At 42.9% G+C, this 13,326-nt stretch overlaps 1 protein-coding gene across 1 annotated transcript in view; it reads left to right on the top strand.

Annotated features, from left to right (window-relative positions):
• Positions 1–13,326, top strand: part of EPHB1 (EPH receptor B1) — a 323,669-nt gene that overhangs the window by 266,686 nt on the left and 43,657 nt on the right. Inside the window, exons 14-15 of the mRNA XM_011373192.2 lie at positions 1,970–2,217; positions 10,144–10,359. Of these exons, the coding sequence (XP_011371494.2) occupies positions 1,970–2,217; positions 10,144–10,359 (464 nt within the window). The remainder of the gene's footprint in view (positions 1–1,969; positions 2,218–10,143; positions 10,360–13,326) is intronic.

Consider the following 13,326-nt stretch of genomic DNA (forward strand, 5'->3'; position numbering starts at 1 on the left):
TTTTAAAATAATTTTAAGTTAAAAATATATTTGATAAGAACTTTTTAATAATTTTTTTACATACAAAAACACTCCCCATATGGGCACATACTACACATCCCATTCTATAACTTGCTTTTCTTTTCCTCTTGACTGAACAATATGATGTGGACACCTTTTGAAGTCAGTATATGTCGTTCATCTGTTAGTTTTCAGTAGCTCGTGGCATTCTACAGCGTGGCTGTGCCGTTTCCAACCATTTCCTGGGTTATGGTCACACAGCGTTTGGTTGTAGAAGATAGTGCAATAAACAGTCTTTTATGAAAACCTAACTATCGGTACTTCTTTTGAGTAGGGCAGGGATATAGCCGCCAGCAATTTAGAACCCAAGAATGGGCAAAGCAAAAGCCAAACCAATATAATAATCAATACGATATCCCCATCTTCTCTTGGCGTGCCTGCCATATGCCAGGCCCTGCAGTGGGGTGTGCAAGCTACAAACATGAGCGAGACTTGGCCTGACCTCAAGCAGTTCACCAAAGCAGCATGTGATTAAACGTCAAGACCAATGTTACACATGATATATATCTTAGTACTGTAAGGTCCATGTTGAAATCTTCTTAATGGTGCTTAAGTCAACCTCTACTCTAGCCCCAGATTCTAACACGTTTCATTGACTCTGGAGCAGTTTTGCATGAAAAACTCTTCCATGCAGCTTTCGTCCCATCCGTTTTTGTAGCAGAAAACAAAAGGAACTCCCAACTGAATCACAGCAGAGATGTTAACTGGCTTTTCTAATGTGGCCAGTAATTTGTCTGATTGCTCACAGTATGCTCCATCATTTTCTTCCAGAAGCTAAACGTGAAAAAAGACAGTTTTCCCAGCAGAGAGCCATGTTTCCCCTGTCAGGCCTTTGACACAGATTTCAGTGATGCTCTTACAAGTAGATACTAAGCTGCTTCACGTGAAAGAATTGGAAGTTAGAAAATCAAGTTAAATCACAAAATAACTTTTGAAAGTACACTTAACAGATTCCACAGAGTTTTTAAAGCAGCTGTAAAATAGTGTCACCAGATTGTTTTAACTCCTGGTGATTTTACTACAGAAATGTTTAAATGCTGTGGCACCCATGGAGGTCTTGAGCTCGTGTTTGCTTGGAAAAAGCATGTGCTGTTCAGCTGCCAGGAGTGCAGGCAGCTGCCAGCCTCCAGCTGCAGCACCTTCGGGATCTGTCTCAGCTCTTCCCGACAGCGCTAGCCAGTGACTGAGTATGGTGGAATGCTAGGGTCTGGAACTTTCTGGAACAGGCACTCTTTACTCTTGAGCTCCCCCATTGGATTGAATGAGACTGGCAGGTCTGCATCAGCCTCGTCGGTATTACCTGGGGCTCTCCTTGTTCCTTCCTACTTCCTCCTTTCTTTTCATAATGTCAGGTCTGCATGGTGATCTGGGACGCTGGCCAGTCCTGCTCCTTCCGCCTTTTATCCTGCAGTTTCTGCTAACTTGCTTTCCTAACTTCTCAGTGTCTGCTTTCTGGGGACCCAATAGACACAAACATTTGCAGGGCAATGTAGAAACATAAATGCTATTCATCTCGTTCAGAGGACTAAAATCCTGAACATATCCCCTAGCCCCTGGATATTCTTATACCAGGCTCTGCTAAAAATGAATTATGACTCTGCCAAAGGGAAACTGACCCTTTGATTTCAATCATTCAGCTGGGGCACAAGTGAAAAACCAAATGTGGGGTAAAACAAATTCATATATGTTCCGAAGTTCCAAGGTAAGGAACATATTTTAGTATTCCTTCTTTGTTTTCCATGAACTGGTTAAGGCCAAGACATCATAGTTACAACGAGAAAACACCATTTCCATTTCTGCCACTTTAATCACAATTCCACTTTGAGCACCATTGTTCTTGATAAGCTGCCTCCCCATGTGGTTCCACAGACCAAGAAGGGAGCAGATAATAATCGCATTCTTGTTACAGGAGAGTTTGGAGAGGTGTACAAGGGGCGTTTGAAACTTCCAGGCAAGAGGGAAATCTATGTGGCCATTAAGACGCTGAAGGCTGGCTACTCAGAGAAGCAGCGTCGGGACTTTCTGAGCGAGGCGAGCATCATGGGCCAGTTTGACCACCCCAACATCATTCGCCTGGAGGGCGTGGTTACCAAGAGTCGGCCGGTCATGATCATCACGGAGTTCATGGAGAATGGCGCCTTGGATTCTTTCCTCAGGGTAAGAGCAGTCCAGGGGCATGGATGGTGTTAGCACTGGTGGGACGCTGGAGAATGACAGCTGAACATAAGTGTCTGCATGATGAGAACCTGCCATTCAGGAATCACCCGATGAAATGTGGGTGCATATTGGAGATGTTCTCAGGGTTAACCAATTTGTTGCTAAAAGAAAAGAACGAAGAGCTTGTGGACCCTTCAGTAGGATGATGGCATGGTAAATGTTTGCTAGATGATTAAGAATGAAGAGAGAGGGACAAAGAATGGCCTTCGGCATCTGTATGAATCATGGAGATTGAAGAGACTTTCAACTGCCACATAGCCCTGTTTGATTCATGCAGACACCCGTGGCCATCTCTGCCTTTTCCCAGCACAGCCACCCTCCCCTCCCAGCAAGCTCTCAGCATTTGAGATAAAAACAAATTGCCCTTTTCTGATGCCTGGGCCACCTGCCCTCTGAGGAGCTGCTCTGGGCAGGAAAGAGGAAGACTTAGTCACCAGCATCGACCAGTCGTTTCTGGGGTCGATGAAGAATGTGATTTCTACCCAACCTGAAGCACAGGTGGGGGTACCTGAAGGCCTATGGCTGCAGGCTCTATAAAAGATCATTGTTAGTGTGCCCAAATGGAGCCACATTGGAACTATTTTCATTTCTATGGGGTATCAAAGAACTATTCAGAGAAGGGGTAAGTGAGAATGGCCATAATGCTGATGTCTGGGGAGTGGAAGCTGACTGACCAAAGGCCAGGAAGCAAGGCCTGCCTTTGACAAAAGGCTCAGCTGGGGATCACAGGGGAGCCTGAGAGCAAAGGGTACAGGGGTCTAGGGCAGGGTCTTCTGAGCAAAGACTTCAGGGTGATACCAAGAAGCAGACTATGCATGTCACCAGAGCTGTCAAACAGTAGCTGTAGCTGCAGATCAAAGGATCATTTGTACAGTCAGTCGTTGAACCATTCCTGGGATGACTGCTCTGGTTATGCCCTGCGCTGGGTGCCGTGCCTATAGAGATGAAAGAGACATTGCTCTAATGCTATGTAACAAATCACTCCAAGACTTTAGTGGCTTAGCACAACCATGATTTATTTTGCTCATGAATCTGCACTTTGGGCAGGGCCCGGCAGGGATATTTCTGTTTCATGTGGTGTCGCTGGGACAGCTCAAGGGCTGGGGCCTGGAATTATCCAAAGCCTCGTCACTCATGTGTCTTGTGGTTGATGCTCAGTGTCAGATGGCAACTCTCCATATGGCCTGCTTGGGCTTCCTCGCAGCAAACTGGTCCCCCAAATAAGTAAGCATCCCCAGGTGATAAGGCAGAAGCTGTATCTGTTTTGTAACTTGGCCTCAAAAGTCACACAGCATCACTTCAATCCCAGTAATGGCCTACTAGATTCAAGAGGAGGAAACAGGCCCCATATTTTGATGAAGGACAGCAACCTGATATCTTCCTACCCATAAGGGAGGGGAGGTCCTTTTATGTCCATTTTAGAGAATGCAACATGCTACAGAGGTTCCTGCCCTGAGCGCCTTAGTATCCAAAACTTCCAGAAAGCATCTGCTTATATTAGACTTTCTGTTTCATGCATGGAGTACAGAGGTATCCTAAGGAAAGAACTGAAATCTTCCTGGAAAAGCCAGAGAGGGCTTCAAAAGGGAAAGAGAATTTATCTGATATGGAGAACGAGGAATTTGCCAGACAGGTAGGGGAGTGGACGGGTAGGCTGATGAAACAATGGAACAGTGTATTCAAAGGCCAAAGTTAACGTGGCCTTTTTGGTAATCTGTCAGCAGCTGCGTGGAGGCATTGAGCTTAAGGACTGCAAGGTGGAAGGGTGGCTGGGGGACTCGTCTAGAAGTTCTATTTGCACAGCATTGAAATAAACTTTCCAGGGCAGGTACACACTTTTTGCCTCCTCTGGGTCATTAGGCAGTAGCATTTTCTTTTTTATTTTTGGTAGAGTCGGGGGCACAACAGATGTAGATTATGGGGCTCCATGTGCTTTTCCTGGCACAGAGTCCTTAAAAGTAGGGGTTATGCTTTGTATTTTGACACAGCAGTACCTAGCAAGCACAGTGAGTGCCGAGTAAATGCTGGTTCAATGAAAAATGCAAAGAACCATCTCTGGGACAAAAATATGCCAGAGTGGCAGGAAAAATGTTGTCATCCTGAGTGAGCCTGGTCTCTTGTCCTTGTAGCCAGACCTCTCACGTCAGAGCAGGGTATGGACCATGCTTTCCCGGGGGGCATTCATTCATGATCAGAGCTCTCTGAAGACAGTCAAATAAAAGTGACTAGAAGGTGATGTGAGAAGAAAAAGCGTTTTCTGGAACCAGCCTCCGGACCCTTTCAGGAATCATTTATTTCCTACATGTCACCTGACTGTACTTCACAGAGTCACAACATGATCCAGCCACTGTGATCAGACTCTCTCCCTGGACCATGCAGGGAAGCAAGGAGATTCATTCCCAGAAGCCTGGGGGAAATCAGAGCCCCACATTGTTGCTCTGCACTGGGCTGTTTCCATTTGGGACCCAGAGCATGCGGGCATGTTGGACACCAGTATTTTTTATGATGATGAGGCCCAGGCAGAGAGAGAAAAGCTAGGGGCAAGAGCGAAGCACAGGAAAACCGAGGAGAAAGGATGGCAAGAAACGAGCGGCCGGAGCAGGCGGTGCCAGGAGGAGAGGGGAAATGAAGCGTTTCTGACTCCTCGCGCGGCATGGAGGCAGGTAATCTATAAATCTAATTTCAACCTTACTACCAAACCCTGGAGCATAGCAACATTAATTGATGTATCTGCTGCTTGATAAAATCAAAAAGTAGGTCATCAATTTAGTTCTGTAGGGTCCATCTTCTGGGAAGTAAAATAATTTTAGGATCATTATTCAGAGAAGAAAGGAAAAGGGTTAGTCCTTAATTTGTGCACCTGTTTCATCCCCTCCAACTGGTCCTTCCACACTGGTTGTGGCATCTTTGGGGAGTGGCCACAGCTCCAGCTCTATGTCAGTGTCTGAGAGGCTCTGGGCACAGGGATCTAGTGAGAACATCGGACGTGGCTTCTCAGTCTACTCACTGCCCCTCTCCTATTGCAGGACTTAGGACCCCCTCACATTCTAGAAGAATTGGAAACACCATTATTCTTTAATCAAACATTCAATGGGTTCATTATTATTCATTTTTTAAAATGTCTATGCCATGGATTACATAGTATGCAAATTCATAATTAAACACTTTTTTCTTGGCCCTCAAATTCAGGGGATTTACTCTGATGTGTCTCCCATAACCTTAGAAACAACCCCTGAACCTCATCAATGTCCCATGCCTTAGCCAGAAGATTGACATTCTCTGTAAGGCCTTTGTGCCTAAAGCTTGGTTTTTTGGTGACTGCTGGTTCATTCACAGATGGTCATAACTGGAAGACTCTTAGAGGGCACTTAACAATCTCAAATGGAGACATTTCTCATCGGGAAACTCATTCATGGGCTGAAGCTAGACAACAGCAACCCAGATGTCAGGAAGGGAACACCAGATTGGAAGTCTTGAGACCAAGGTTCTGTTTTGGGCTCTGCTATGACTCACCCTGTGGCCTTGAACAAATCTGTTAACTCAATTTCCCAATCTATAAACTAAAGGCATTGAGCTGGATGATCTTGAAAGGTCTCTTTCAGTTAAAAAAAAAAAATCTATGATTCATTCTCTTCAAACAAATCAAATAAGGGTTTCATTTCCTGAGGTGGATTTGTCAATGAAAGTTGAAATACCTAAATCCTTCCTGTCTAATAAAAGGACCAGCAAGTGGCTTCAGTGAATTTGCAGAAAAGCAATTTCAGCAGAAAGGAAGAAAGTTTAAATCACTTCACCAAGACTATTTCTTCTATGTGCTATGTTTTTACTGTGTGCTCAGCATGACAGATCTTTTTTCAAAGTCACTAAAAAATCTTTTTTTTTTTTTTGTCTTGTTTATTTTATATGGCGATATTCTTATATCTGGAAATTCTTCCTGGGGAGTTACACCATGAACTGAACATAAAACAATTGAATGTGTTAGAAAATCTTAATAGGTTTATATCTTTAAGTTTCACCAAGATTATGAATTCAACAGGCATGACCCTATCTTATGACATGTGATTCTGTGCTGATCCTAAAGAAAATGCATTGACTATAGAAAAGGCAATATATTCCAATGGAAAAGGTTACTGGATAGGAGTTAAGAGTCAGATAAGGATAGTACACATGTGCTACAAATGTCTCTACTTTTTATTTCTATGGCCATGGCAGACATCATTAACCAAGCACGGCTTCTTTTCCTATGAAACTTACATACAACCTTCTCTACACAGCCTTTGAGAAAGCCATTGCCAATTGATCAGAAATGGAGTGTCAGTGGCGATGTAATTTGCTGTTCTGGACTTAGATTCTTGTGATAAGCCAAAACCACACATAGTGATTTAAGGCTGATCGCTTAAACTCTCTGGACTTCCTGTATCTTCTCCAAAAAACTCAATATACTATTGCTTGCATTTCATAGAACCAATTTTAAGGATCAAAACATATCTGAGGTATGACTTGCCATTCAAAAGTCAAGTAATGGAAGAAATCAAAGTCTGTTGATTCATTGATCCAAACTTCAGGCCTGCATCATTAGTTTCCAATCTATACTACTACTGTTGTGGGGAGGGATTATTATAGATACCAACCTCTTGAGCTTGGAATGCCTTGTGAACTGGGTTTTCCAAGGTCAGTGGTCTTAGGGCATCTCCCACACACACCCAGGCAGCCACGGAGAATCTGCAGTTCTGGCCCCAGGTTTCCTCAGTCTCCCTCACCAGGCAGCAAAGGTACATAGGAGAGCTGATTTGTGAGACATTGTGGCCTTACGGATAATACCAGCAATCATTGTTCTATCTTAGTGTTCACTGGTCACCAAGCTAAGCCCTTTTCAAATGTATCATCTCATTTAACCACACCACAATCCTATGAAGAATGGACACTATGTTCTTTAGAGATGTGGAAATCACTGCCCTGGAGATTAAATATCTTGGCCATGAGCATGCAGCTAGTGAGCAGCAGACCCTCAGTCCAACCCAGGTCTGCCTAGCTCCAAAGCCTGGACTTTTAATCACTTTTTTACCCTTGTTTACCCTAGAAACTCTAAGGATGACTGATTTAAATTTTAAAACAAATCAAATAATAAAGCAGGTCTATGAAGACTTAAACGACTTAAAGTAGAAACAAAGATACATTGCTGTACATTCATTCAACATTGCTCTTCTCGACGTCATTTACAGCTACCACCAGGGCCCCTCCCGACTTCTATATACAAGCTGGCTTCTTTAGGGAGACATTCGTTTTCAACAGCATTGTCGTCTACACTCATGAAGAGGAAGTAACAAACCGAACTGCTAAAATATGACCCTTGTGACATTAGGCTGAGATACAGTTTCTAATACATAAAAGTTGCATGACAGCTTTCTGGAGAGGCAGATCCCCAGAGACCTACTTAGAGAAAAGGAATGGTGCTAGCAAAAGCCTGGCTAATTCTTGAGGATGTGCTGACTGAAGTTCATTAGTAAGAAGGAGAATTTACATAACTCAATGGCACATCCAGCTTTCACAGGCAGGTACCATGTGCTGAGAGCCAATCAGAGTTTCCCAAAAGAAGCTCTGCACTTTCTTTTGGAGTTGGTGAGAAGAAAATATTGTGGAGAACGCGTTCTGGGACGGTGAAAGGTGGTTATGGTTTAAGTTAGAAAAAGCCTAGCATGTGGAGGTGTGTCAATTCCAGTGTGTTTGGGGCTCCTCCTCGGTAGGGGTCTCAGAAAGGAGTGGGGGAGCGTCAGTTTGCTTCACTCCTCCAACTCATCGGGGGGCAAAACCTTGGAACACAGACCCAGGCTTGCAATCTTGCATGAGGAATAGAGTCTTCAATAATTTATGTTATCGTTGTTAGACTTTTCGACGGTTGGGATTTTCTCTAGTAAACAGCGTAGTTTTATAACAGTTCTTTTATTTTTCCATAGTTGTTTTTGCATAGAAAATGCTTTTGCAGAAGCACATGCATAAATGATGTGCTCCATACATATTTAACTGAGATAATTCATGTGAGTACCTTGTATATTGTATCACACACAGTAGGTACTCAATAAATGGGAGCTCCTTAAACTGTTTATGCTTTCTGCATTTCACATGAGGACAGTGGGGCAAAGGGAGTGACTGTCTTGCCTAAGACCTGTGTTCAGGTAACTAGACTGGACTCTGGGGGTCCGCCTCCTCCCACGTCTCCCCCAGTTTGAGCATTTCAATGCCTGGGCCATGCTCTATGTACAGAAGACAACTCAGAGCCCTTTGGGGAGCAGCTGGGGCTGGACTAGATGGGAAAATGTGTTCTTAGCAGCATGGCCCAGAGTCCACTGATTTAACCAGTGTGTGCAGACCCAAGACCCAGAGACTTTGGGGAGGCAGTGGGATGGCACAGATTTATTCACTAAGGAGTCTGTCATCTAACCATTGAGGAGGGCATCCACCCAAGAAACAGCCCACTCATGATTGGAGAGAGGGCAGCACTGCAGGTCAGCATGAGGAGAAGCAGCAGTAGCTCCCGTTCATGAGGAAGGTCCACGTGCCAGACACCATGTGTGCCTTTCTCCTGCACCACAGATCCCTATGAGGTTGGTATGATTATCACAGTGTCAAGGCTAATAGCCCTGCTAGTACTCCAGGAAGATGCTTTAACATTTAATTCTTGAAACAGGGAGATATACCAGTCATTCATTCAGTACATGTTTATTGAGCTCTTTCTAACTACATTAATGTTCTCAACACTGGGAGTACAGTGGTGACCACGGAGGGAGGATTCTAATCCTTAAAGAGCTTAGAGTTGAGTAGCAGACACAGACAGACGGGCAGATACACACACGTGCACACACAACTAAAACTTGCGATATGTGCTAAGAAAAGAAAAACAAGAGTATACACTGAAAAATAGTAGTAAGAAAGTGCTAATTATTTTTGGAGGTGGGGACTAGTTACAGAGACATCCTCTCTGAGGAAACCACATTAAGTGGAGACCTGAAGGGCAAGTAGGTGTCGATTGTGGGGGAAAAGCGAGAGAATGGCATGTGTAAGTTCCCTAAGGCAGGAACAGCTTAGCTTGGCAAAGGATTGAAAAGATGCCAGTCGCTGTGGCTTTAGCACAGATGCGAGGGATACATTGGTATAAGGTGAGGCACTAGCTGATCCCCTGGGATCTCGTGAGCCATGCTAAGGAGTTTGGAGCTTTTTCTTAATGCGATGAGAGGTTATTAGAGAGCGTTAAGCCAGGGAGTGACATGCCTAATTTATGTCTTGCAAAGAGGGCTTTAGCTGTTGTATAGAGCAGGGGTCCCCAACCCCAAACCCTGGCTACAGACTGGTACTGGTCTGTGGCCTGTTAGGAACTGGGCCACACAGCAGAAGGTGAGTGGTGGGCAAGTGAGCAAAGCTTCATTTGTATTTGCAGCTGCTCCCCAGTGCTAGCATCACCGCCTCAGCTCCACCTCAGATCATCAGGCATTAGATTCTCACAGGAGCACCAGTCCCTGGTGCCAAAACTGTTGGGCACTGCTGGTATAGAGAATGGATGGCAGTAGGCAGGTGCAGAGAAGCTGTTATAGGTGATGGATGACAATGACTTGGTTAGGATGGTGGCAGTGGAGAAAGAGAGAAGTGGATGTGTTTGAGATGTAATTTGGAGATGAAATTGACAGGATTTGGCAAGGAAAAGAGAGAGCATTCAAGGAGAGGGATGAGGATGGCCGTGAGGGAGGGAGGAGGCAGTGAGCTGCTTTGCCCAGTGCTGACAGAGGCTGACAAGCAGCAAGGCCATGGCACCTCAACTTTTGTTTAACTGCTGAAGCCCATCTTGATCCCAATGCCCCTTGTGTCTTATTACAGCAAAATGATGGACAGTTCACGGTCATCCAGCTGGTGGGGATGCTCAGGGGCATTGCCGCTGGCATGAAGTACCTGGCCGAGATGAACTACGTGCACCGGGACCTGGCTGCTAGGAACATTCTGGTCAACAGTAACCTGGTCTGCAAGGTGTCTGACTTTGGCCTTTCCCGCTACCTCCAGGATGACACCTCAGACCCCACCTACACTAGCTCTTTGGTGAGTCCTTCTTGGTATTTTCAGGTAAAAGGATGGCATGAGTAGAAGGTAGCTGCACATCTCTGGGAACCTATGGCAGGGCCATATTGGGAGTGACTGGGACCTGACTCATCTTTTCCAATGGGGGAGCCAGGTTCTGAGAGCTCCACCCATCTGAGAGAAACAATAGCAACCGGACAACCAGACGGGGATTTGGGTACAGGCTATGAGGAAGGGTCAGTGTCTACTCTGAAGCCAATGGGAAGCGAGCATTCTGGAACAGATCATTTGGGGGCATCCAAACAGTTAGACAATGGCATCAGAGACTTGTCAGTAGGGAGCAGGCACCTGCTGGGTTGGCACTCTGTCACCAGGTAGACTCGCTCTCCTTCTCTTCTCCCTTTCCATTGCTTCCAGATGGCTTTAAGTACCATCTACCTCACGAATACTCTTAATTTTGTGTTTCCTGCTCGCCACCTCCCCCCGCCCCCACTCCGCTGCCCTGCAAATCCCAAGCGACTCTAATCATCTGTGGCCAACCGCTTAGTTCACACAATTCCATTTAGAACTTCCACAAGTCCAAAAGAGAGCACTTAATTTTCTCTCCAAGTTTTCATATCCACTCTCTCCATCTTACCCACACTAATGACTGAAACCTAGGAATCAGTCTTAATTTTTCTCTGTGCCTCACTGTCCACGTCCAATCCTTCGATAACTCCTATAGGTTCTTATTAAATCTGGTTCTTTCCATCTCTCTGCTCCCACCCATTTCTTATTGAATCACATGTTATCCTTGTCATATATTATATTTCAAAGTACCATTTTCTTTCACCTCAACTGTTACAGTAGCTTCCAACTAGTTCCCCTGACTTTCTCTTGTCTTCTATGTCCATTTGCAACAGCATCCACAGTGATTGATCTACCTACCTACCTGTTACCTACCTACCTATTTTCTTTAAACTTGCAAAGGTAATACATGATTATTATAAAAATGAAAACAATACGGACAAATAAGAGGAAAAGGATAACTAAGAAACTACATTCCCCTGAAGCAAGGGTCAGTAAACCAAAAGGCCATATAGTAAATATTTTAAGCTTTGCTGGCCAACAGGCAAAATGAGAATATTATGTAGAAAATTACATAACCGTTTAAAATGCAACCCTCTAAAAAGGTATCAACACCATTCTTAGCTCATGAATTATAAAAAGCCGGGTGATCAGCCAGATTTGGTACTTAGGCCATAGTTTACCAACCCCTGTCCGAAGCATCCATTTCAACAGTTAGGTATGTCTCTTGGCACATTTTTCTTCATTCGAAATTTGAAATTTTTGATTTTATAAAAATGGAATAATACTATGGCTATTGCTCTGCATCTTGTGTGTCTCTCGGGTATTCTCACTGACAGGTTACTGTTCTAAAAGTTTGTAAATATTCACATTCCACCAGGAGTGTATGGTACCTATCTTCCAGCATCCTCATCAGCACTGGAGGTGATCAATTGAAAAATATGCCAATCCAAAGATGAAAAATGATACCTCATTTTGTTTTAATTTGCATTTTCAACTGACTGCTAGAGATATTAATATCTTTTCACATAGTTACTGGGACTCGTCTTTGTTCTTTACCTATGTTTCTATCAAATTATTTGCTGTTTTTTTTAGAAATGTATAGGAAGTCTTTTTTATATTAGGGATGCTAAACCTTTGTCTGCCTCATGATACAGTTAGTTCCGCCTCCAACATCTATTGTTCTTTTGATACTGTTTATGATATCTTTTGGCTTCTAAAAGTAGTTAATATTCATGTCGTCAAAAATACCTATCTTTTTCCTCTATGTCTTCCTGGGTTTTCTGGTTTGTTTTAAAAGCTCTCTTCACTCCAGCGTTATAAAATGCTTTTTAAAATTTCCTTTATTTTATTTGGGTTATCGTTCTGTATTTAAATATTTAATACAGCTAAACTTTATTTATTTTTCTCAAAATTTTTGAAAAATCTCAAGCATACAAAGAACTTGGTAGAATTTAACAGAGGACAGCCATGTACCCACCACCTAAATTCTAGAATTAATATCTTGCTATGTCTGCTTCATCATATGACTATCCATCTGATCCATCCCTCTGTCTATGTATCACTCCATCCTGTTTTGTTGATGCATTTCCAGATAAATCGCAGACATCAATACGTATCACCCTTAACCACTTCCACATATATGTCTTTAACTAGAGTTACGTATTTGTTTATAGTTAAGTATTTGTTTAAGGTGAAATTCTCATAAAAGGAAATGCACAAATCTTAAGTATGTATTTACAGAGTTTTAACAAATGCGTACAACTAAGTAACCTAAATTCCTTTCAAGATACAGAACATTGCATTCACACTGGGAAGTTCACTCATGTCCCTCCCCAGTAAATTTCCACCCCCACTTCACACCCAGAGGCAAACACTGTTCTGATTTTTTCTTCAACCACAAGTTTCTTTTGCCTCTTCTAGAACTTCACTTAAGTAGAATCACACAGTATATGTTCTTTATATCTAGCTACTTTGTGAGATTCATTCATATTGTTGTATGTAATAGTAGTTTGTTTCTATTTATTGTACTATTCATTGTTTATTTATCCATCCTCCTGTCCATAGACAAAAAGGCAATTCTCAAATTTGTTTTCGAATATGTACTAGTGTATATATTCTTGCTCTATATATTCGTCCAGGTGAATAGATCATTATGCCAGTACTATTTATTAAATACATTACCCATTTCTTATTGAATCACGCGTTATACTTGTCATATATTATGTTTCTTATATGAACTATGTTTTGATTCTCAATTTTACTCCATTGATCTATTTATTGGTTTGTGTGCCAAACCGTATTGTTCTGATTATTAACTTTAGTAAAAGTTTTACTATCTGTATTGTTCTGATTATATTAATTTTAGTGAATTTTACTGTTTGGGTAAAGTAAGTTATCCTTCATTCTTTCTTTTTTTTA

Source organism: Pteropus vampyrus, unplaced genomic scaffold (assembly GCF_000151845.1).
Source record: "Pteropus vampyrus isolate Shadow unplaced genomic scaffold, Pvam_2.0 Scaffold220, whole genome shotgun sequence".
Taxonomy (NCBI): Eukaryota; Metazoa; Chordata; class Mammalia; order Chiroptera; family Pteropodidae; genus Pteropus; species Pteropus vampyrus.